Source organism: Erpetoichthys calabaricus, chromosome 15 (assembly GCF_900747795.2).
Source record: "Erpetoichthys calabaricus chromosome 15, fErpCal1.3, whole genome shotgun sequence".
Taxonomy (NCBI): domain Eukaryota; kingdom Metazoa; phylum Chordata; class Cladistia; order Polypteriformes; family Polypteridae; genus Erpetoichthys; species Erpetoichthys calabaricus.
In genome coordinates, this window is record NC_041408.2 from 57462890 (window position 1) to 57486064 (window position 23175).

Sequence of the window (23175 nt, forward strand, 5' to 3'; positions counted from 1 at the left end):
TTTTCTCAACAAAGCTTTTGAAGCCAATACCTACAGTAGGTAACATGTACGTTTGAACAGTGCAAACGACTTACAGTGACAAGATATACTGTACACTGACGTATAATATTGCATATTCACTTGCCCTCCAAATAGCACAGCTGATGGAAAATAACATTAGAACAAGGCAGCTTGTGCACGTACAACAAGTCTCACTTTACCTTGACAACTTCGCAGATAGTTGACACAGACTGCTCAGCCAATCAGAGCGCAGCAGGCCTGCCGTGCCTCAGAGACCCGAGTTCAATTCCCCGCTAGAGAGAAAGTGATTTTTTTTTCTTTTTAACCTCAAACGGACATAAAATTTATAAATTGGTATGTACTGTCAGTTAATGAGATCATTATATTTTCATGTGGGATGCTCCTTTTAAAATATTTTTTAACAATTGAGACTGCAATTAACATGAACGAGTGTCCTTATAACTGTTATTTTTAAGATCCATAACACACACACACACAGACAGAGCACTGTGTAATAAGAGAGACATACAGGCAGAGAAGTCACTAGATATATAAATAAACAGGGAAGGCACTGTATAATAGATATATAAAAAAACAGCTAAGGGAATAGATATATAGATAGATAGGAAGGAAATGCACTATATGATAGGCAGACAGGGAAGCTGCTATATAATAATAAAATTATTGTTATTACTATATAGATAGACAGGGAGTTCACTGTATAAAAGACAGACAGAGAAAGCACTACTAAATGAAAAATGGTACAGCCTTTTTATTAATCAACAGATACTTTAGGAAGGCAAGCAGTTAGTGAGAGTACATGTAGATGTGAAACTCACTAGACAGACAGATAGATATGGAAGGCACTGTATAACAGATACAAAACTGTGAGAAAAAAACAGGGTATACAGTAAATAATATACAGGCAGAGAAGCCACTAGATAGGTAGATAAATAAACAGACATGAAAGCCATTATATAAGACAAATAATAGAAAGACACTATATGCTAGGCAGAAAGGGAAACCAAAAAGTAATAATACTATTATTACTACAAAGACAGACAGGGAATTCACTGTATAATAGGCAGACAGCGAAGGCACTATATAAGAAAACAGACAGAGAACTCACTAGACAGATAGATCTCAGCATTAGCAATACAGTATATTAGTTTTATTATATATATTTTATATTTGTGTGTATATATATATATATATATATATATATATATATATATATATAATATGGAAGAGAAGGTCTATGATACGGTTTGCATATTAGCAGCTGGAGATCCACAAAGGGAGAAAAAATGAATCTCATATCATAAAGTAGTTTTTATTCCTGAGTTTTCAACCCCTGCCAGGTATACATAGGACAAACTTCAAAAAGAATCGCAACACGTATACAGGAACATCGCAACGCCATCAGAAGAAAAGACTCACTTTCATTGATCTACACGCATACTAAATCAACAGGACATACATTTAACTGGGACAATGTACAAGTAGAATTTAAGGCCAGTACTAAAAGTGCCAGAGAGCTGGCCGAATCTTGGCTATCAAATGAGAACGCCATCAACAGACACTTGGACATAAATCCAGCATATGCAAACTTAAGAAGAACATGTTCATAATAAATAAACTGTACACCCAAACATAAATAATATATGTATGAATGTGTGTGTGTATCTGAGATTTATGTCAACAAAATAAATAAAAAATGATTCAGTCTGTTTATTATTCAACACATGCTGCAGGAAAGCAAGAAGGCCGTTAGAGTACATATAGATCTGAAAGGCACTAGATAGACAGATAAATAGGAAAGTCACTGTATAATAGATGTGGGATGCTCTTTTTTAAAAAAAATTAAAATTGAGACTTAAATTAACATGAACAAGTGTCCTTATAACTTCTTATTTTTAAGTTCTGTAAGACATACACTGTCAGACAGATCACTGAATAATGCACAAACAGAGAAGTTACTAGATAGATAAACCGGGAAGGCACTGTATAATTGAAGATATAAAACTGTCAGGAGAAAAAAACAGCTAGCGATCGATAGATAGATGTGAAAGGCACTTTATGACAGGTGCTGCAGAAAAGCAAGCAAGCAGTGAGAGTACATTCACATGTGAAAGGCAGTAGATAAATGGATAGATAGGGAAGGCACTTATACAATAGGCAGACAGAGAAGGCACTAGACAGATACATAACAGTATTAGCTATATAGTAGTTTCATTTTATATATAATGTATATGTATTTTACAACTTGGAGACTTGTCAAAAAGAAATATATTAAGTCATATATCAATCGACACACGCTGCATGCGGGCAGTGAAAGTGGAGATAGATGTGAAAGACGCTAGATAGACTGTATACAACAGGCAAAATAGCGACCACATGATAACAGTATTAGCTGTAATCAATGAAAGCATGAATTCATCAACAGAAATAACCGCGATTGACATTTTAAACTTCACAATTTACTTAAGAAAAAAAAAAAAAAAAGGAAAACGACCCAGCACATCCATGAAAGCATACGCTTGCAGGCAGGCAGAGTGGCGAAAAGCGCAGAACAGCGCCCCCCAAAACGGAAGTGGCAGAAAATAGACCACATCGGTAGTGCACTACCACAGATAATGAATGGGAAACGGTTTTGGGAGTTATAGCTAAAGAATACGTGGCGGCCGGGCAGGTTAATGGAAAAAAAAGTAACGATTCGAGTATTGCCCAATGTAACGGAGTAAGAGTAGCGTTTCTTCTTCATAAATGTACTCAAGTAAAAGTAAAAAGTATGGTGCAGTAAAACTACTCTTAGAAGTACAATTTTTTTAAAAAGTTACTCAAGTAAATGTAATTCGTTACTACCCACCTCTGGATTTGATAACATATTCTGTGATGACATAGCCAGTAAGGAGAGTAAAACAAAAACACCAGCTGGTGCTAGAAGTTGGAGAAAACAAACATCTTGAGGTTTCAAGTCCTAAAGTCTGCTCAGCACTACCTAGATGTTGTACAATAGTAGTTTTCCACCTGGGGGTCTGCAGCCCATTAGGGGGCCAAAGCAAAATACCAAGGAAGATGTAAGACAACCAAAAATACAGGGATGCCAAACTTATAAAAATGACCCCCAATAAAGTGTGTTTCATATATAGGTTATATCCTTATATTATTTAACTGTATTACATTTGCACCTGGCATTAAAATGTACGTTCAGTGTCTAGACAGAGATCGGATGGACTCCCTGCGAACGCACAGCAGTTCAAGATTTTAGTAGTTGCTTGCATTTATTTGCGCAACACAGTGTACTTTACCTATTAAACCATAGTTAGATTGGGAATGGGATGTTCGTTATGACCCAAAAAGAAAAAGTGAAAAGAAGGTGACATACCACACTGCCTTAAACAACTTCATTGTTTTAAGGTTGATGTCAAATATGCAAGAGTTTGATGAAACAACTGATAGCTAAATTTGAAAGCCTAGCTGCTGTCACTGCAGTTACTTTTTAAAGCTGCACTGGTATCGGGACTGAAACTCCTTCTGCAGTTTACTTGACTGCTGTTACCACCCTACATAATGCTTTTGTCTTTGCTGTTGCATTTCCACTTGTGTGAAAAGTATCAGTCACTGATGGAAATGAGTCAGTACTGAATCCAGAGGATAATGAAGAAGCATTTGTAATTAAGCTATAAAAATGTCTGTAAGGATTAATTATGCATTTTAAAAAATACTTAATCGCATTATGCTTAATTTAAAAAGTAATACTTTAGACAATCGAGTGAGTGCTTGGAAAGGGAGTGGCGAAAAGCAGATCCTTCCCACTGTGCATTTATTCACATCAAAGTTGACTTTACAAATTTTCATTACAAGCAGTATGTTAATTCTTTATCAGACTAGTATATACCATTTTGATTTAACAGATAGTCCTTTTCCTCTGCTATAACTTTAAACAAAGGGTTTATTGTGTTCTGTTTATACTTTGAATGTGAATATTCTGATACTGTGGTTGGGTTGCACTCAAGTAGCATAGTTGGCTTGGGAGTGCACAAGTACATGATCGCTCTCCAGTCAGATATTTAAAAAAATATTGGTAATAACACCTTTTAGAGATTACAGCAATCTAAGAGGTCAATCAACCATGTGGAAATGTAGGACATAGCACTATAAGTTCTATGTCTTGCTGCTCCGATCTTTTGAAATTGAACTTTTTTGTATCAAGCAGTTAAGATGCTATCTTCTGGTAAAAATGGCATTACTGGGGTCATTTTTCTGTACATATATTTTTTAATTAACGTTTACTCAGATTTGTATTCAGAAACATTGTTCCCAGGTTGCTAATTAATTACAGTTTATAATTCATCTTTTTTAGATACCATACTTTCAGTTTTATAAATCTGATTAGGAGATTCATACATTTCTTTCAGCAGTTGATTTAGTTATAATGGGTTATTCAGAGGATTTTTGATTAGTTCTTTTTCATAAACAGATGTTTCATACAATTAGAACTAAATTGAGTGTTACGAATTACAGTTTTTGGTGTTTATTTACTGATGACAGAGGTATGAATGTGCATTTTTAAGCTTTCAGATTTACCACGTTGCACGCTGTACATTTCTACAGCAAGGGCGCTTGTAAATCTCTGCATGACGAGCCATGGGCACAGGAAGTCTCACGCCTTGAGTTTCTTTGTTGCTTTAACAAAAATCTCAGTTCAGAACCTACTGGCAAGTGATCACAAGCAGGTGGGCAATTTATTTATAATTATAGAGTATTTTCTGCTTTGTTTAATTAATAAGTTTGTTTCCTTATCCTCAACCGATTTTTTTTTTTATTTTTAATGCATTTAAATTTCATATTAAGAGTTAACATTGTAGATCTTATGTTTTATTTAGTTTTTGCTTAAAGAGCCATAACTAGGCTAAGCTGATCCTTTACTGAAGATTTTACAGTGTGCGTTAAATTCTGGTGTTTCAGCCAATCAAATATACACATCACATGACTGGTATTTAGAGCTGCCGTGGATCCCTTACGTAACATGGAGAAACTGGTATTGTGACAACAGTTAGGATGTTTTAGCATATAAATGTCATCCTTTATTGATCTCATAATGTACTTATTACATGCAATTCTCTGCTTTACAAAACCAATAAAAATTCTATTATTTTAACTCTGAGAAACAAAACGCACTTAGTATGTTGTGGGAAAATCCATATTTAGTGACTGCCACTATCAAATCCTGAATTAGACTTCACCTACCAACTGATTTAAACAAGATTAATTCTTGCTTAAAATATTCCATGTTATTATTTGTACACAATAAGCAGTTGTTAAACTGCGATGCTGGGATTGCGCCTTTGTATAAGTGACAAAACATATATTGCTGCACATTTGTGATTTTTGTTTTCTTTTTTCTGTTTCTGAACGTGATAATGTTAGATATTTAGATATGGAGCAAGAGAAACGTGAGCAGTTATCCATTTATATTTCTTCATTTCATTTAAAGCCTGTTTAGACTACTTTTGCTAAACTATTATACAGTACTACCATTTTATTAGGATTACTTTAAAAGAGACTGCTCATAAGAAACGTATGTGTTATTTATTTATCCTACTCAGTGGCAGCAGTAAGAGCAAGACAAAGATCAGTCTTGGTAAAGAAACTAGTTTGAATAAATGTTTCCTCTGTAATAAATAGACATGTGTACAGTTTTCAAATTTTGTTAGAACATACAGAAATAGAGCCCAAGCTAGAAATTTTTAAGCAGGTTTAACTGAGTCATACAGCTTTTGAGAGCTTCATTAATTTATTATCCTAGTCAAAAGCATATCTAAGGGTTGCATAGTTCCACACTAATTTGTAAGCTCAGTTTAATCTTTATTAATATTAAGTTATTTGTATAGCTTAGCTCAGTAAATAGATAATATTACATTTAGAACTGTTTATACTGGTTTCATATTTACAACTGTTCTGATCTTTCCTCACACTGTGTTTAAATGGCATAGAGGTCTACACATTATGCTTGATTGAAGGAGCTGTGTTATTTTCTTTCCCCTTACATTATAATCGTTCATTATTTTTCTCTTCAGGAATCACAGCTGTCAGCACAAATACAAAAGATGGTCAGTATGTCTTCTCTATCTTTAGTGTGTGAGTTGCTCCATCAGAATTTGGATTTGCAGACTGATCTCAATGACAGTGTGAATGAAATTGCAACTTACATTTCCTCCATGGAGTTGAACACAACATTATTAAAACCTACTGACTGTGATGAAAATCAAAGGTAGGATAATTAATATATAGAAGTTACATTAGAAGTGATTAACTGTGGAGAAATAAGCAGATGAAGTCTATTCTTTTTCTGAATCTAATGGGGACATTTATTTTTTTTCATTTAATTGCAGTTCTGCTGAAAGTAGAAGATTCCAAGGGTGGGGCAGAGCAGCAGCACGATACATTCATGATCAGTGGGCCTGCTTGCATTTTGTATTAGATGCATACTGTAAAACCAGTGAGCCAAAGGAAACAGTGGGTCCTTTCATGTCTGTTTTAGATAGACCTTCAGCCACCATGCTCTTGGCTATCGATGCTTTAAGTATTTTGCCCTCAGATCAGGTTCTGCCTGTACTTGCTTGTATGAAGGTCCTTGCTCCCAAGGTAAGATTTTAGAAATGTTTAATTAAAAGGCATGAAAAGTGCAAAATAATTGTTGCTAACAGTTTTCTTCTCAATTAAATATTACATTTAGATCTTGGCTACAGATGCCTTACTGTGTACTAAATCTATGAACCTTGCTTGGAAAGTCATCCAGGACCTTAACAGCAATCCTCATGATTTTTGGCCAGCCCTAGAAGCCTTTATTCAGTTTGTGTTTGATGTCCATCTGCTTTGTATTCCATTTAAGAATGAAAATATTATTTGTAATAAAATTAAGCAGGTAAGATAACAATTTTTAAGTGATCATTTAAAATTTGCAAAGTATTTCACTGTCAAGTAAGAAAAAATAAAGATGCTTTAAAATAACAGTATTGTATTTTACGTTGGTGTTTTATATGTCTTATTAACAACAAAGCATTGCTTTATTCTTAGTTGTTAATACTTCAGGTGGGCTTCTGTAGATATCCAGGACTATGCACCTTGCACACATTGTAAATGTTGTATTGGCAAGATATGTGTAGCACTTGTTGAATAACAAAATTATTATTTTCTTCTGGAAGATGTTAATAACAAAAAATATATTCAGCATATTTTGAAGAAATTGTTTGTTGTCTACCTGAAGACAGGTTAATAGCTACTACTTTCTTCTGGTCTCCTTATCCATTTGTTTGAGTTTGACACCAGTAAAAAAGTAATTAAATTTTATATTGTTCACATTCATTGCACTTGCTTGTGGTCTTTTTCTCTATACCATAAATCTTGTTGTCTTGGGGACTGCTTCTTTAAAAAAAATGAATAACACTAAGCCTGTGAAAAAACACATTTTAATAGACTGACAATATTGTAAGTGTCAAATAAAGAATGACCGTAGCATATAATGCAAGTAAATCAATAAATGGTGTTGTATTATAGCAGCCAAACCTAGCAATTAAAAAGTCCTGATTAATTATGTTTTCTCAGACATATATTGATGATAAATATTGTGCCATAAAAAAGTATTTACCCCCCTGGATTGCAAATTTTTCACAGTAAAGTTGGACATATTTTGTATATAGTACTGGTATATATAAGAGAGTCATAGAGGCAACAAATTCTGATGTTCCTTTCATTTGTTTTCCTGTAGTATGTAGTCAGATGTGCAGCATTCTAGTGAGGAAGACGTTATTATTTCCAAGGTGAATGCATCCAAAATAAGGTCATGATTAGGGTTAGCTATTTGAATATTTTGATACCAATATTTGTAATTTTTTCCTGTTACAGTTTTAAGGCTGAGAAACATTGTTTTTGATGCTGCCATATTGACTACACCTTCAGATGCTATCATTTGCTAAGTTCCATCTTCTGATAGTGGCTTCACCAGTGCTAGGCTTAGAGGGAATTTAAACCACAATAAACAGTGCATCTAGAATACCCATAAGTGGGCCTAGTTAAAATATATACATAATATATGTATGAAACTATAAGAACACAGGTCCAAAAAGAACTCCAGGTAAACAAGCCAGTGATAAGGGGACAGTAATGCAAGCAAAGCAGAATATATAAATCGCTAAACATGAAGTAGAATCCCAAGAGCCAGACAAGAGTTCATAAACACAAAAGTGTAAGATCAAAGCAAAACACTGGACCTAGTAGCTTTCACAAATGTAAGATTACACAATGTTATTGCTGAGAGATTTCCTTTGATTTCCACTTCTCTTCTCATGAAAGGACATACAAAATGAACCTAAATAAGGCTCCTCGCTATTGGGACAGGTATTGCAGATATGTGCTTTGAACAATAGGCATATGACACCAGAGCAACTAAAAACAGGAACAGGTTCCTCTGAAATAGAAAGATAATATTTGAACAGGACCCACTTGAACAGAAAGTGGCATCTATGGAACAATCATGGCCAAATCTGGAGCAGAAGAATAGTTAGTAGCAAAAACACTGCAAATTAGATTAGATAATCCGTTAATCCCAAGGGAAAATTCAGATTCATACAGCAGCAGTAACATAAAAACAAAGATATGCAGTAAAAGGGCAATACAGCCATATCAATCAATTGGTAAATAAATAAATGTAAATTGTGCAAATATTTCAAAATGAACTTAAACAGTACGTTGGGTGGAAGCATTGATTTGCCGGATAGCAGTGGGCAGAAAAGACCCCCGAGACACTTCTTAGCACACCAGGGTGCAGTGAGCCTGTGGCTAAGAGTTATCCAAGACAGCACCTCCTGGAGGGGATGGGGGTGCTAGGGGGTGATTTTTCGTGATGCAATCTAATTTTGCCATCATCCCCTTTTCCACAACAGCTTCCAATGTTTCCAGGGTTTGCCCTGTGATGGAGCAGGCTTTTCTGATAAGTTTGTTTAGGCATTGTGATCTTTTGAGATTAAGTTATTACCTGAGTTGTGATCCAAAAGTATGTAAGCTGACTGGAAATACTATAAATTCTACTATACAGTGAGATGGAATTATTGTAAACCTAACCACTATCATATTACTTGTTAATTTGAAGTTGAGCAGAACTAATACAAAGTTGTCAGGTGTTTATTTATATATTAAAAATCATAGATTCGCTGACATTCAGGAAAGTACACTTGAATTGGGGATACTTGTTGGACTTTGAAAAAAATCAGAAAAATTTTGGTTAATAAAGAAGAATAATTAAATGATTTTTTTTCAGAAGACGACTGTGGCTTTTACTGATGCATACTGTATGAATTTATTTAGTCAGCTTTATAAACAAAACTGGGGAAGTAAGACAATCGTTTTTGTTTGCTTCCTCCAAATCATATTAATATGCTTCTTTACAAAAACTGCATGCTATCAAATAAAAGATAATATCATCAGTTTATTCTAACATAGCCATAACTTTGAATTACTTTTGATATGGAAGCATATTCACTGAAAACAAGCTTTTTTGTTTTATTTTGACTATATAAGCAGGGGCAGTTGCTAGGGGTACACTGTTTCTAATAACATGTGTACCCTTGATATTTTTGTATATGCCTGGTATTGTTGCTGGTCTATTTTTTTTAATTTGTTTTCAGAACCTTAGAACTGTATCCTGGCATGCTGTGGAAAGTGTCCTACAATAGTTTGCTGTTTTGTAAGGTGTTGGGTGAAATAAAGTTTTGTTGACTTTCTGCTAGCATTAAAGGGACCAGGTGTTCACATTGTGATAGGCCCACTGTGCAGTTTTCTCATAAAAGAAATAAAATGATGAAGTTATTTTTAGGTGCTTAGTTTTTGTTCTCAGTCTAAAGGAAACATTTAGGCTCTCTGGTGACTATGACATTTTTCTGGCATGAGCAAGTGTGGATGTTTGTTAACATGTATTCTTGGATGGGAAGTTCATTTTCTAGCCTGTACTTAGTGCTGCCAGGGTAAAGCTGCAGCTTCTATGATGTTTGAAAAGGGAAGTTTAGAAAATCGACTAATTTGTGGCTATCCATAAATCACAGCAACAGGGTGACTTTCTGGGGCTTACAAGCATTATGTGTGCAAGAGTGCTGTCATAATTCATGTGCCAATTGCTTGAGCACTATAAAATTGTTCATTGTAAAAGACCATGTGATATGTTTGACATCTTGTGTTTAATTAATTGCTAATTCTGATCAACTACTTTTACACCTGTGATATGTCAATATGCCTGACTTTAACAGGCTGGAAATCATTGCTTAGCTTTACTTTTAAGTATGCAGTGCCAACATTGCATATGCTGTTTTAACCTAGACTGTCATATCATTCTGCTAAGAACACCGTAGCACTTCTTTTCTGTTTTTTTTTTTTTACCCAGTATTTATTTTGCTTTAGTAACTGATAATTATTGCCATGAACAAATTAGGCTTTGAGTGGGTTGCCTATTACTGAACATTAATGGATTGGCTCACTTACTGTTGTGAGGAGAGAGCTTTAGTGAAAGGAACTGACTGCCTGGCAGAGCTCTTTGTGAAAGTGCATGATCTTTTGGTTCCACCCTGCCAGCTTCAGTTTTCAAGTAAAAATGTGAATATATCAAATGCAATTTGAGCATCACCGGATTGATTTGTCATGTGAATGTTTTGCCTGTGATTTTGAGAGACATTTTATTAGATCAACTGTAAGACACGTGTGTAAGGCAAAGTAAAAATATTAATCTGTTCCAATAAAAATTAGGGCGGCACGGTGGCGCAGTGGGTAGCGCTGCTGCCTCGCAGTTAGGAGACCCGGGTTCGCTTCCCAGGTCCTCCCTGTGTGGAGTTTGCATGTTCTCCCCGTGTCTGCGTGGGTTTCCTACGGGTGCTCCGGTCCAAAGACATGCAGGTTAGGTGCATTGGCGATCCTAAATTGTCCCTAGTGTGTGCTTGGTGTGTGGGTGTGCCCTGCGGTGGGCTGGCGCCCTGCCTGGAGTTTGTTCCTGCCTTGCGCCCTGTGCTGGTTAGGATTGGCTCCAGCAGACCCCTGTGGCCCTGTGTTAGGATATAGCAGGTTGGATGATGGATGGATGGACAATAAAAATTAAAGGAAACATAATTCTATTAAACTAGGGGGCTCCGCCCCCTGCTCGCTTCGCTCGCCAACCCCTGGTGTTGGGAATGACAAAGAGCGTGATGTATGAATGAGATATAGAATAGTGTGAAGGTGTAGATGATGCAAATAGAAAGCAAACAATAAAGTGTGTGGCACAGTGTAAAGGTTTATTGGAAAATTTCTTTGTACATGCCGTTTAAGTGTAAAAGGTAATTCCAGGTCAGAACTTGTAAGGTCAATGAAGATGGTTATTGTCGCGATCAGAGTCAAGTTTGTCAGAGCTTAGAAAGAGTTGTGTCTCTCCAGGAAGTAATGCAATGACTTGGGTATTTATGTTTTCCACATTAATATTTTTTGGACATAATATAGTGCATTGTGTTAAAAGGGGCATTTGGTCTAATGAGATTGCTGTTCCAAATCTGTCTGTAACTAAGTCGTCGCAGATAAAGGCTTGAGGAATTGTAATAATATCTGGGTGAAGTCCATCTGTATTGGTGAGTGTACCATCTCCCAGTTGTAATAACTAATTGTTATGATCTGGATCTGGACATCGCATGTTTTGTACTAACTGTATCTTTTGAAAGCAATGCCAATTGTCTGCGTATTTTAAGGTGCACTGAACAATAGCTGAGCGCATGGAATGTGGAACAATAGCTAAGCACTGTCTAAAATCTCCTCCTAATAAAAGTACCTTTCCTCCAAAGGGAATATTATTATTCATAAATGTTTGTAGAAGTTTATGAATGGTGTTGAGTAAGTGAGTGGATGCCATTGTACATTCATCAATAATTAACAGTTTTGCAAGACGGATGTCATGTGCAGTGCCACTGTTAATGTTCATAGTGGATACCGATTTGTAGGATCTAATGCAGTTCATAAAGATTTGACTTTCAGGTACATCGTTAGTTAGAAGCTTCTGTAGATATTCAGGATATGAATGTAAAGGAGGCAGTCTAATTTGACCCTTTTGATAACAACGTGTAAATTCATTACTTGTATTGCCAGTTGTTTCTTCAGGGAAGTTAAGTGAATGACAATGATTGCAAATGACATTCATTAATCCCAATGAATTTTCCTGAATAGTGGACTCATTATTGAACGCGTTGTCAGCTAACTGGCGCAAGCGTTTAGCAGGTGTCTGTCGTTGATGTCTGTGACGTGTATCTTTTGCTTGTGCCGTTTGAGAGTCGCGTCGTTGTATGTCCATTATTTGGGACGTGTTGTTTTGGAGGTGTAATTGATTTGCCTGTGCTGTGTGAAAAGCCCGTTGTAGTTTACGGCGTGCATTGTTTGTATTGAGCCTTGCCCGTTTTTGTATGTCGGTCAGTTGAGCTTTCTCTTTTTGGAGCCTTGCGTGCTTGTTTTCCGGCAGTCCAGATGCGCGGTGTAGACGTCTGCGTTTATTTATTTTGTCCCTTCGCTGCCGTTTCTGTATGTCTGAGACGGGAGGTGTTTCGTTTTGAACCCGTGCCTGTTTTGATGCAGTACTGTGAGACGCGCGCTGCATGCCTCCACGTTCAGTGTGTCTGTCCATTTGGGTTCGTTTCTGTAACTGTGTTAGTTGAGCTTTGCGTTTTTGGAGCCGAGACATTTTTTCTTCCAGAGTTTCAGAAGCGAGTTGGAGCCGACGTGTATTGTTTTTTTTCATGCGGGTTCGTGTGTTTGGTCCCGTTACTCGAGCCGTATCGTTTTGTACCCGTGATCGTGAATTCATGAATTGTTTGTTCTTCAGCGTTAGAAATATGGATAAGTAATAAGGAGGATCGCACTCACTGTTAATATGGAGCCTTTTCTGCGGTTGAACGGTTAATAGTGCCTCATTGTAATGAGATCCACCTATGCTGCATAGTGTGAATTGTGTTTGGTCCCGTTATCCGAGCCGTATCGTTTTGTACCCATGATCGTGAATTTATGACTTGTTTGTTCTTGAGCGTGATAAATATGGATAAGTAATAAGGAGGATCGCACTCACTGTTAATATGGAGCTTTTTCTGCAGTTGAACGGTTAATAGTGCCTTATTGTAATGAGATCCACCTATGCTGCATAGTGTGAACGTGTTGAGATGACGTATGTTTAATACGGATGGTTCATTTAGAAATGGGGCTTTGTGTGTCATTTGTTATTTATGTTACTGTGGTCGAGGGTCTGAATCGTTGTTTTTGTGTACGTTTCGTGTGCTATGGCCGTAGTCTATCCCGTTTCATGTCCAATGGGCTTTGTGTGGTGCTCGTGGCTTCTTTTTTTTTGTGTGCTAGGGGCTTGTTGAATCCTCCTCTTTGTGTGTCCCGTTTCGTGTGCAACGGCGTCTGACTCCTTTTTTCTGTGGTCTGACTCCTTTTTTGTGTGCGCGATGCCTCATTTCTTATTTTACGTTGCATTCCATCCGGTTCCCGTTGCTTGCGGGGGGGGATTTGTGGGGCGCCTGCGCAGTACGTCTTTTGCGGCCACGGCCCATTGCCGGATGTCCCTGCGTCCATCCGGTTTACCATTCTCGGTTAGTAATGTGGATTCTGCAATTGTGGTATTAAGGTGTCCTTATTGTCCTGTGAAACTGTATATCTGTGTATTAAAGCAGAGGGTTACAGAGTGGCCTGTGCAATTTGTTGTATATTAGTTGCATTTACTATTACAGCTGCTGCAACATACTAATCATGAAAAGTGGCGATTACTTCTTTCCATTTAGTATAAACTGCTCTCAATGTCAAATGAGTGCTATAATCAACAGATACACTCAATGCGTTTATATGCACATGCTTATAACACGCACAAGTAATCTTTTGGAATTGTCTTTTGTCAAAACATTCTCACATCATTAAACTGCACAAAAAAAGAGTTACAAGCATCATCAATGGTCACTGTGAATCTGAAAATGAGCATGATGACTGTTGTAATTTTCTTGTGTTTTATAAATCTATAGTCAAATCAACACTATATGTATAGGTTTATGTTGCATGGAATGCATACTTGGCTGTGCCAGTGATCCCTGCAAAGGACCATCCCAGTACGTTTGCGTCTTACCTTACACCCTGTGCTGCTGGAATAATAATAATAATAATATTGAGATAGATTATTTCAGCCAGGAGAAAAAATAATGTGATTGCTGAACATTTGCACCCAGAAATGTATTTAGTGGGGCCTTCTACCTGTGGCTGCAAAAAGCGTGTGCAAAGCAAATACATTTATATGTATATATGAGCAAAGTGCAATGGATATGCACAGACTGCAAAATCCTTAGCAGTAACCCAATTAAAGGTTTACAGGGCAATATATTCAAATTATGTGCGGGGAAATCTACCACTATCAGTCAGGTTTCTCAGAGGCCAATAACCCGATTTCTCTAATCAGAATAAGGTTACCATGGGATTTTAGAAATTAGGTTTCTGTGAATAATCAGGTTATTGAAATGCATGTAACAAATGCATACGAAGTGAAAATGCATTGATGAATCAGAAGCACACACATCATTTATTACAGGCAGCCATGCTAAATGCTTTCTTGGGAGTCCAATCCCTAACCCCATCTTTTATAACGTGTGAATTTCTTTTACAATTCACTGTAAGAGATAAAGGAATGGAGGTGGTTGGTTGTTAAGCCAGAAAAGGATCGTTGGTTTCTTCAAAGACTGGTCCGGCTACTGCCTTCATCAGCCACTCCCATCCGCTGCACTGGTCTTCTGTGGCTTCACGGATTCCTGGCAGCTTTGGCAGCATTCTATGTGACAAGGTGTAAGAGCAGTCAAGCAGTTTTACAGAGGCCACTTTTATATTTATTTTGCAATTATTGTGTGTGCTACAAGGGTGCATATGCTTAAGCTAAATAGTAACATTGAAAGATAATGTGATTACAACAGTTTATTTCCTCTTTGTAAAAATGTATTATTTTGCCTTTGAGGGATTTTTTTTAAACCTAATGTCTGCAGAATAAGTGGAAAACTTCTTGACCAGGCTAAGAGGATTTTAAAGGTTGTCTCCTTTTTGTCTTTTACACCAGTGAAAGAACTAAGCATAATCAATTACTGAGCAAAGTTGTTACCAGATGTCTTAGCAAAACCTTCCATTTGCTGTGAAAATGTGTCTTTTACTTGTTTATTTCAGATTGCTTTCCAGTTAACTGATATGTCACAAACAAAAACAGGAGTCTTCAATGTATTGATAAAACACTGTAGTCAAATATGGATGGCATTACCTTCTGAAAGTGTACAAAATCCATTCGGAAGTGCATTGAACCATATTCAAATCTTTGTTGAAGCCTGTATTTTTGGGCCTGTTTTCAGGAGAGATCAGAGGTATGATGTATTGTACAGTCCACTTTGCTAAATGTCTTTTTTGTATAGTGATTCTTTTGTTGGGTTGATTTTTAGTAAATCTTGAAAGTGTATGTTTGACATTTACTTGTGCAATGTAATAATTTGCTTTTATTTTTATGTTCAGATTGATGCAAGATGTAAACAGTTATGTAGAACAGCTTGGAGAAGATTGTGCTGCAAACGTGGCTATTACAAGGTTAGTTTCTTTCCCATCAGAATTGTAAATGTTAATTTTTACATAAAGTTGGTTTGTTTCATATTTTAATACTTTATTATTTCAATTCAGTTTTTTCTTAGCTGCTAACTTATTTCAGAGCAACAGTGTGGTCATAATGCACTATTTCCTACATATATAATTCTGCCATATGCAACCAATTTGAACGGATTGTTTATGAAATGTCACGTTTAGGTCCATTGCAGCAGATAATCATGCAATATTGTTATTAATCTGAATTATTACAACTTCAGGATCACTGATGTTTCTGTAAGGATAGTTTAAATCATGTTAAGTTTTTTAGTGTATCCTGCAGAGATCCAGTTCAGTGGTTGTGGTAGAGTACCAGACGGTTTGGAGACTGACATGATGAGATGGGTTGCAGCAAAGTGTTTCATTGCCTAAAAGAGGCAAGTCCTTTCAAGGGGCTGCTACCAAAAAGTCACTGTTGCACATTGGTCGCCTTATACATTCTTCTTCTCCTTCTCCTTCTCCTCCTCCTCCTGTTAGGGGTCGCCACAGCAGATCATCTTCTTCCATAGCTTTCATTCTTCTGCATCTTGTTCTGTCCTCTCTCACCACATTCATAAACCTTCTCTTAGGCCTTCCTCTTTTTCTCTTGCCTGGCAGCTCTATCCTTAGCATCCTTCTCCCAATATACCCAGCATCTCTCCTCTGCACATGTCCAAACCAGTGCAATCTCACCTCTCTGTCTCCCAACCGTTCAACTTGAGCTGACCTTCTAATATACTCATTTCTAATCCTATCCATCTTTGTCACACCCAATGCAAATCTTACCATCTTTAACTCTGCTACCTCCAGCTCTGTCTCCTGCTTTCTGGTCAGTGCCACCGTCTCCTACCCATATAACAAAGCTGGTCTCAGTACTGTCCTGTAGACCTTCCCTTTTACTCTTGCTGATATCTGTCTGTCACAAATTACACCTGACACTCTTCTCCACCCATTCCACCCTGCCTACACTCTCTTTTTCACCTCTCTTCCACAATCCCCATTACTCTGTACTGTTGATCCCAAGTATTTAAACTGATCCATCTTCGGCAACTCTACTCCTTGCATCCTCACCATTCCACTGACCTCCCTCACATTTACACACATGTATTCTGTCTTGTTCCTACTGACCTTCATTCCTCTCCTCTCTAGAGCATATCTACACCTGTCCAGGGTCTCCTCGACCTGCTCCCTACTCTCACTACAGATCACAATGTCATCAGCAAACATCATAGTCCATGGGAACTCCTGTCTAATCTCGTCTGTCAACATGTCCATCACCATTGCAAATAAGAAAGGGCTCAGAGCCAATCCCTGAAATAATCCCACCTCCACCTTGAAGACATCCGTCACTCCTAACGCAGACCTCACCATGGTCACACTTCCCTCGTACATATCCTGTACAACTCTTATATACTTCTCTGCCACTCCTGACTTCCTCATACAATACCACAACTCCACTCGAGGCACCCTGTCATATGCTTTCTCCAGGTCCACAAAAATGTAAAGCAGCACCTTTTGGCCTTCTCTATACTTCTCCATCAACACCCTCAGAGCAAACATCGCATCTGTGGTACTCTTTCTTGGCATGAAACCATACTGCTGCTCACTAATCATCACCTCACTTCTTAACCTAGCTTCCACTACTCTTTCTCATAACTTCATGCTGTGGCTCGTCAATTTTATTCCCCTGTAGTTACTGCAGTCCTGCACATCCCCCTTATTCTTAAATATTGTCACAAGTACACTTCTTCTCCACTCCTCAGGCATCCTCTCACTTTCCAAGATTCCATTAAACAATCTGGTTAAAAACTCCAATGCCATCTCTCCTAAACACCTCCATGCTTCTACAGGTATGTTATCTGGACCAACAGCTTTTCCACTCTTCATCCTCTTCATAGCTGTCCTTACTTCCTCCTTGCTAATCCGTTGCACTTCCTGATTCACTATCTCCACATCGTCCAACCTTTTCTCTCTCACATTCTCTTCATTCATCAGCCTCTCAAAGTACCCTTTCCATCTACTCAACAGACTCTCCTTGCTTGTGAGTACGTTTCCATCGTTATCCTTTATTACCCTAATCTGCTGCACATCTTTCTCATCTCGGTCCCTCTGTTTAGCCAATTGGTATAGGTCCTTTCCTCCCTCCTTAGTGTCCAACCTCTCATACAACTCATCATACGCCTTTTCTTTAGCCTTCGTCACCTCTCTCTTCACCTTGCGCCTTATCTCCTGGTACTCTTGTCTACTTTCTGCATCTCTCTGTCTATCCCACTTCTTCTTTGCCATCCTCTTCCTCTGTATACTCTCCTGTACTTCCCAATTCCACCACCAGGTTTCCTTTTCCTCCTTCCTCTGTCCAGATGTCACGTCAAGCATCCTTCTTGCTGTCACCCATGCTACATCTGCTGCAGTTTCCCAACTGTCTGGTAATTCTTCACTACCGCCCAGTGCCTGTCTCTCCTTCTCCCTATATTCAACCTTGTAGTCTTTCTTTTTCAACTTCCACCATTTGATCCTTGGCTCTGCCCTCACTCTCTTCCTCTTCTTGATCTCCAACGTCATCCTACAGACCACCATCCTATGCTGCTTAACTACACTTTCCCCTGCCACCACTTTGCAGTCTTCAATCTCCTTCAGATTGACTCTTCTGCATAAGATGTAATCTACCTGTGTGCATCTTCCTCCACTCTTGTACTTAACCCTATGTTCCTCCCTCTTCTTAAAATATGTATTCACCACAGCCATGGCCATCCCTTTGGCAAAATCCACCATGCTCTGACCTTCTTCATTCCTCTCCTTGACACCATACCTACCCATTACCTCCTCGTCTCCTCTGTTCCCTTCACCAACATGTCCATTGAAATCCGCTCCAATCGCCACTCTCTGTCCCTTGGGTACACTGTTCACTTCATCCAACTCACTCCAAAAATCTTCTTTCTCATCCATTGCACACCCAACTTGTGGGGCATATGCACTAACAACATTCATCGTCACACCTCCAATTTCCAGCTTCATAATCATTACTCTGTCTGACACTCTTTTCACCTCCAGAACACTCTTGACATACTGTTCCTTCAGAATAACCCCTACTCCATTTCTCCTCCTATCCACACCATGATAGAATATCATAGAATAGATAGAACAATTTGAATCCACCTCTGATCCATCTGGCCTTACTCCCCTTCAATTTAGTCTCTTGCATGCACAATATATCAGCCTTCCTTCTCTCCATCATATCTGCTAACTCTCACCCCTTACCAGTCATACTGCCAACATTCAAAGTTCCTACCCTCAGTTCCACTCTCTTTACCTTCCTCCTCTCCTCCTGCCTCCGGACACGTCTCCCTCCCCGCCAACAACCAAACCCCCCCCCCCCCCCCCCCCCCCCCCCCCAAAGTTCTCCTTCTTCGGCCAACAGTAGCTCAATATCTGCCAGTACACTGTTGGCTATCAATACTGATGGCGGTCGTTGTTATCCCGGGGCTCGACTGATCCAGTATGGAAATTTGTATTGTTGTCCACATGTTGGACATTATCACTAATATCCCTATTATTGTGATAGTCGTGTTAATATTTGCAAATACAGGTTAAAAAAAGTTAATTTTATTCAGCCTGAAATTCATTTATGTGAGCAGTGTAGACCAGATGCTTAAACGTTAGGGCAACTTGGCATTTCAACCAAGTCTTTTATTTCGGTTAAGAAACAGAAACAATTTGAAAATCAATTTCACCATATATCTTTATGTATTATTGTTAATATTGTATGACCTGCTGGTGGAATGACATTTGGAGAGGCAGTATGACAGGATAAGGAGGTTCCCCTTTAACTCTCTTTTGATTAGGATTTTGTATTGCTGCTTTTTTATGTGCACATTGACCTAAATGTGCAAGTGGTTACTGTTTCATCAATATAGTATACAAGGTTGCCACTTCATTCTCGTCATTGAGAATAAAATGATAAGAACTTTATAAATTTAGAACAAGGAATAAATATAATTTTAAAAATGTGTGTGGAATTAAAGGAATAAAGGAAACTTAAAGGAATAATCCACTCAAAAATGATATTTTTGTTATGTACTCTATATATTTTGTTGTAATGATAGAGAACATTTTTTTAATCTCTTGGTTTCTTGAAGTACAAAGATGAAAAAGTTTGGTATAATACAAGCTAATGGTGATCAATGCCATACAGCAAATAATAAAACATCAATGAGGGGAAAAAAAAATTCATGTTACTAATGTTGCATAATCCTCATCTCCGTTATTCAGTTGTTTGCTCACAGCATGCATGACATGCGTTTTTGTGCTAAAATATTATTAAATAAATGCTTCTGGAGAAATGAATGCACATTATAAAAAGGAAGCACAATTCTTTGGAGTTTTTGAATTGAAGATTTTCCTCTCCCCCTCATTTATTAGTCAAGGATTCCCTCTTCAATTAAAACATTTTCTTGGTCATCTCTACAAAACACTTTGGGTAAGTAACATATGAAAAATTGCATTTTTTGGAAGAAGTGTTCCTTTAACTCTTTCAGGGCTGATGTCGACTTTTGTCAAAAATCAGGGGTAGAGGACTATAATCGACTGTAAACTGCAATAAAACTTGCACTTACATTTTAGTTTGACTCTCTTTGCTAGAAGGAAAGTTAAGTAGCTTTGTTGATTTAACCTCGATTCTCTGTGTGAGTAGCAAAGAGCAAACAACCTCTAAAATGGCATCGACATCTGGCAAGAGACTAAATACTCCATGGATGTTTTACGTATTATCACTAAATCAGACTCGGAGTTTGATGCAAGTAATCAGGAGATGGATGTTGAAAATGAAAGTGAGGTACCAGTATCAGCTGATCAGTCCCCAGTTGACCGTGGCACTGAACACGTTTGTATAGGCAATACGCCAGGGAGGACCACCACTTATGACGACAAGAGGTACAAACCATATTGTGTCACACTGTGACTGCTACGTACCACTGCCCTACCATGCATTCCTACTGGAATATCGAGGTGCCCCTGCACAGCCACTGCCACCAGCGATGCCAAACATGCACCAACAGCAGCCACAGCACGTAGCAACAGACATTTTATGTTGATTTATGTGTGAAACCAGTGCGTTGTGTGCTTTTCAGAAAACTGAGTTTTCTGGAAAAAATATTCAGCCCTCAAAGAGTTAAAACTACAAGGGTGATTATAGAGAAAAATGTCGAAGTTTTTTAAAATTAAAAATATGAGAAAATTAGAAACATAATATTTCAGCTGTTGAGTTTATTCTCAGTAGTAGAAAGGTTAGATCTGAATATATCTGATTTACTCCTTATTACAAATTGTGCAGTAATTATGTGTAAGCGTATTTTTAAACAAGTATCTGAAATGAATGAGAATTTGTTCTAAATTATGCAGAAATCTTATAACCGCTTCAGACAGTACACTCTCACATATCCATCTAAACTGGAAGGCTGACATTTACCACCTTTATTGTTGTCTCAGGCTCTGTCAAGATGTCTAAAAAATATGTAACAAAGTAAAATCCTTGTAATACATTAGTTGTATGCTATAAAAATGCATTTACTTTTAAATGAATGCTTACATTGGCAGAAACAAACAATGATTTGCTTTAACTCATTTGCTTTAACTCCTGTAGATGCATGGTGTTCACGTTCAGTTCCAAAAGTTTTCCATCAAAACATCATACATAAAGCTGGAACAATCCGCAGACAGGGCACCGGCCCATCACACTGATTACATCTAATCACATATTATTGTAAGATGGTCAATTGTTAAATGAATAAATGTTCACCCACTGTACTTTCTCTTGTTTTTATTAATCATGATTATATAACGGGTGACATAGTGTTACACTAATTAGCAGTTCTGCTCTGAGCTGCACTGTCCTGGGATCAAATTCAAGTTTGGGCTCTGTCTCTGTAGTGTTTTTTCCCATATGCTGCACTTTCTTTTCATATTTCAGTGTGTTTACTTGGTAGGCTGGTAAATCAGCTGTTTATGCATGGTTATACACATATGAGTATGCAATCCTTGTGTCAGGCTGGTGGACCATTTGTGGTATAGCGGGTCCACAGCTCATGTCAAAGGCCACTTTTTAAATAAATAATCGCTGCACTTGCAGCTTAGTAAGGGGGCGTGGTAGTGTGGTGGAAGTGGTTACCGGGGGAGTTCGTGATGCGGGTGGTCCTTGCTTAAGTGCACAGGTGAGGAGTCGTCCGCTATCCGCAATTTGCCACAGCTGATCCACGTCCCCGTAATATTAAATAGAAGCGCAAGGCGGCTAGCAGGGTAAAGAAAAAGAAGAGAGAGAACAGGAAATAACGGGAGGTTGCAGGAGAAGGCAGGAAGCAGGAGGAGAAAGCCGGTGCAGTAGAGTGAGCGAGCGCAGGCTTGCGTGCAGCTGAGCAGGGAGCCTGGGTGTTTGGCCGGCACTCGAGGAGCAGTTGATTGTTGCACATTTAGTGAAGAGCAGAAGTGACCGGAAGAAGGACGGCTGGCTGCATAAGGCCGAGAAGGCAGCGGGAGTTAGGACTTGGGACATGGATTCCCCAGCGTGAGCGCCCTGGTCATTGGGGATCCCAAGTCGCTGTTTGGTGGAGCCTACCAGAACCAGGGATCGGTGAGGAGAACCGACAAACAGAAGAAGGCAGAGCAGGTCAGCTGCAGCTAGGGTGACTCCCCTGGTGTATTGCCAGGAAGGGAGAAACAGGGGAGTTGCCAGTCAACAGTAGGAATGCACTCGGCTTTATTTTTAAAGGACAGCTTCCAGCCATTGTTTTAACCTCGTTGTTTTTAAAGGATTTTTCTATGGTGTTTTTAACCTCCACTTTTTCACTTGTTTTTATGGATTATTTATTTGATGACTGACAGTTTTGCTCCATTTGTTGTGCCTCACTGCCGAGCTAATCGGTTACATTATCGACGGTGTTGGGTTCAAGGGCTCCCAGAAAGACGATGGGAGCGTGGAGAGAACCCGCATCATCACATTTGGTGACAGCGGTGAGATGAGCTGGCAGTGGGGACTGAAGAAAAGAAGACAGAGCAGCAAGCGGGATTGGTGCCAGACTTTTTTGATAAAAACCCACGGACCCAAGCCGGAGGAGGACATTTTAAAGGACAGAATTTTTTAATGGACATTTATTTATTGATTGTTTTTATTGTCATTTAAAAGTTCTTATTCTTTTATGTCCTGTTTTTACAAGGGGGGCTTGTGTTGGTTTTATTGTGGGGTTGTTTTTAGTGCTTTTATTATTCATTGCTTTACTGCAGTGTAGTGGTAGTGTGGCCGAGCTGTGGACCTGGACCACCAGTTGCACAGGGTTGGCAGTGACATGAAGCCTTCCTGTGCAGCTGGAGGCTTATGGGGGGTGGAATGTGGTATAGCGGGTCCACAGCTCATGTCAAAAGGGACAATTTTAAATAATCGCTGCAGTTGGGGCTTAGAGAGGGGGGCGTGGTAAGTGTGGTGGATCAGTTCCTGGGGTGATT

The 23175-nt window shown here is 38.4% G+C and overlaps 1 protein-coding gene across 1 annotated transcript in view; it reads left to right on the plus strand.

Moving 5' to 3' along the window:
• Positions 1-23175, plus strand: part of tarbp1 (TAR (HIV-1) RNA binding protein 1) — a 113850-nt gene that overhangs the window by 39645 nt on the left and 51030 nt on the right. Inside the window, 6 exon segments of the mRNA XM_028820197.2 lie at positions 4578-4739; positions 6084-6277; positions 6399-6651; positions 6743-6931; positions 15247-15437; positions 15583-15654. Of these exon segments, the coding sequence (XP_028676030.2) occupies positions 4578-4739; positions 6084-6277; positions 6399-6651; positions 6743-6931; positions 15247-15437; positions 15583-15654 (1061 nt within the window).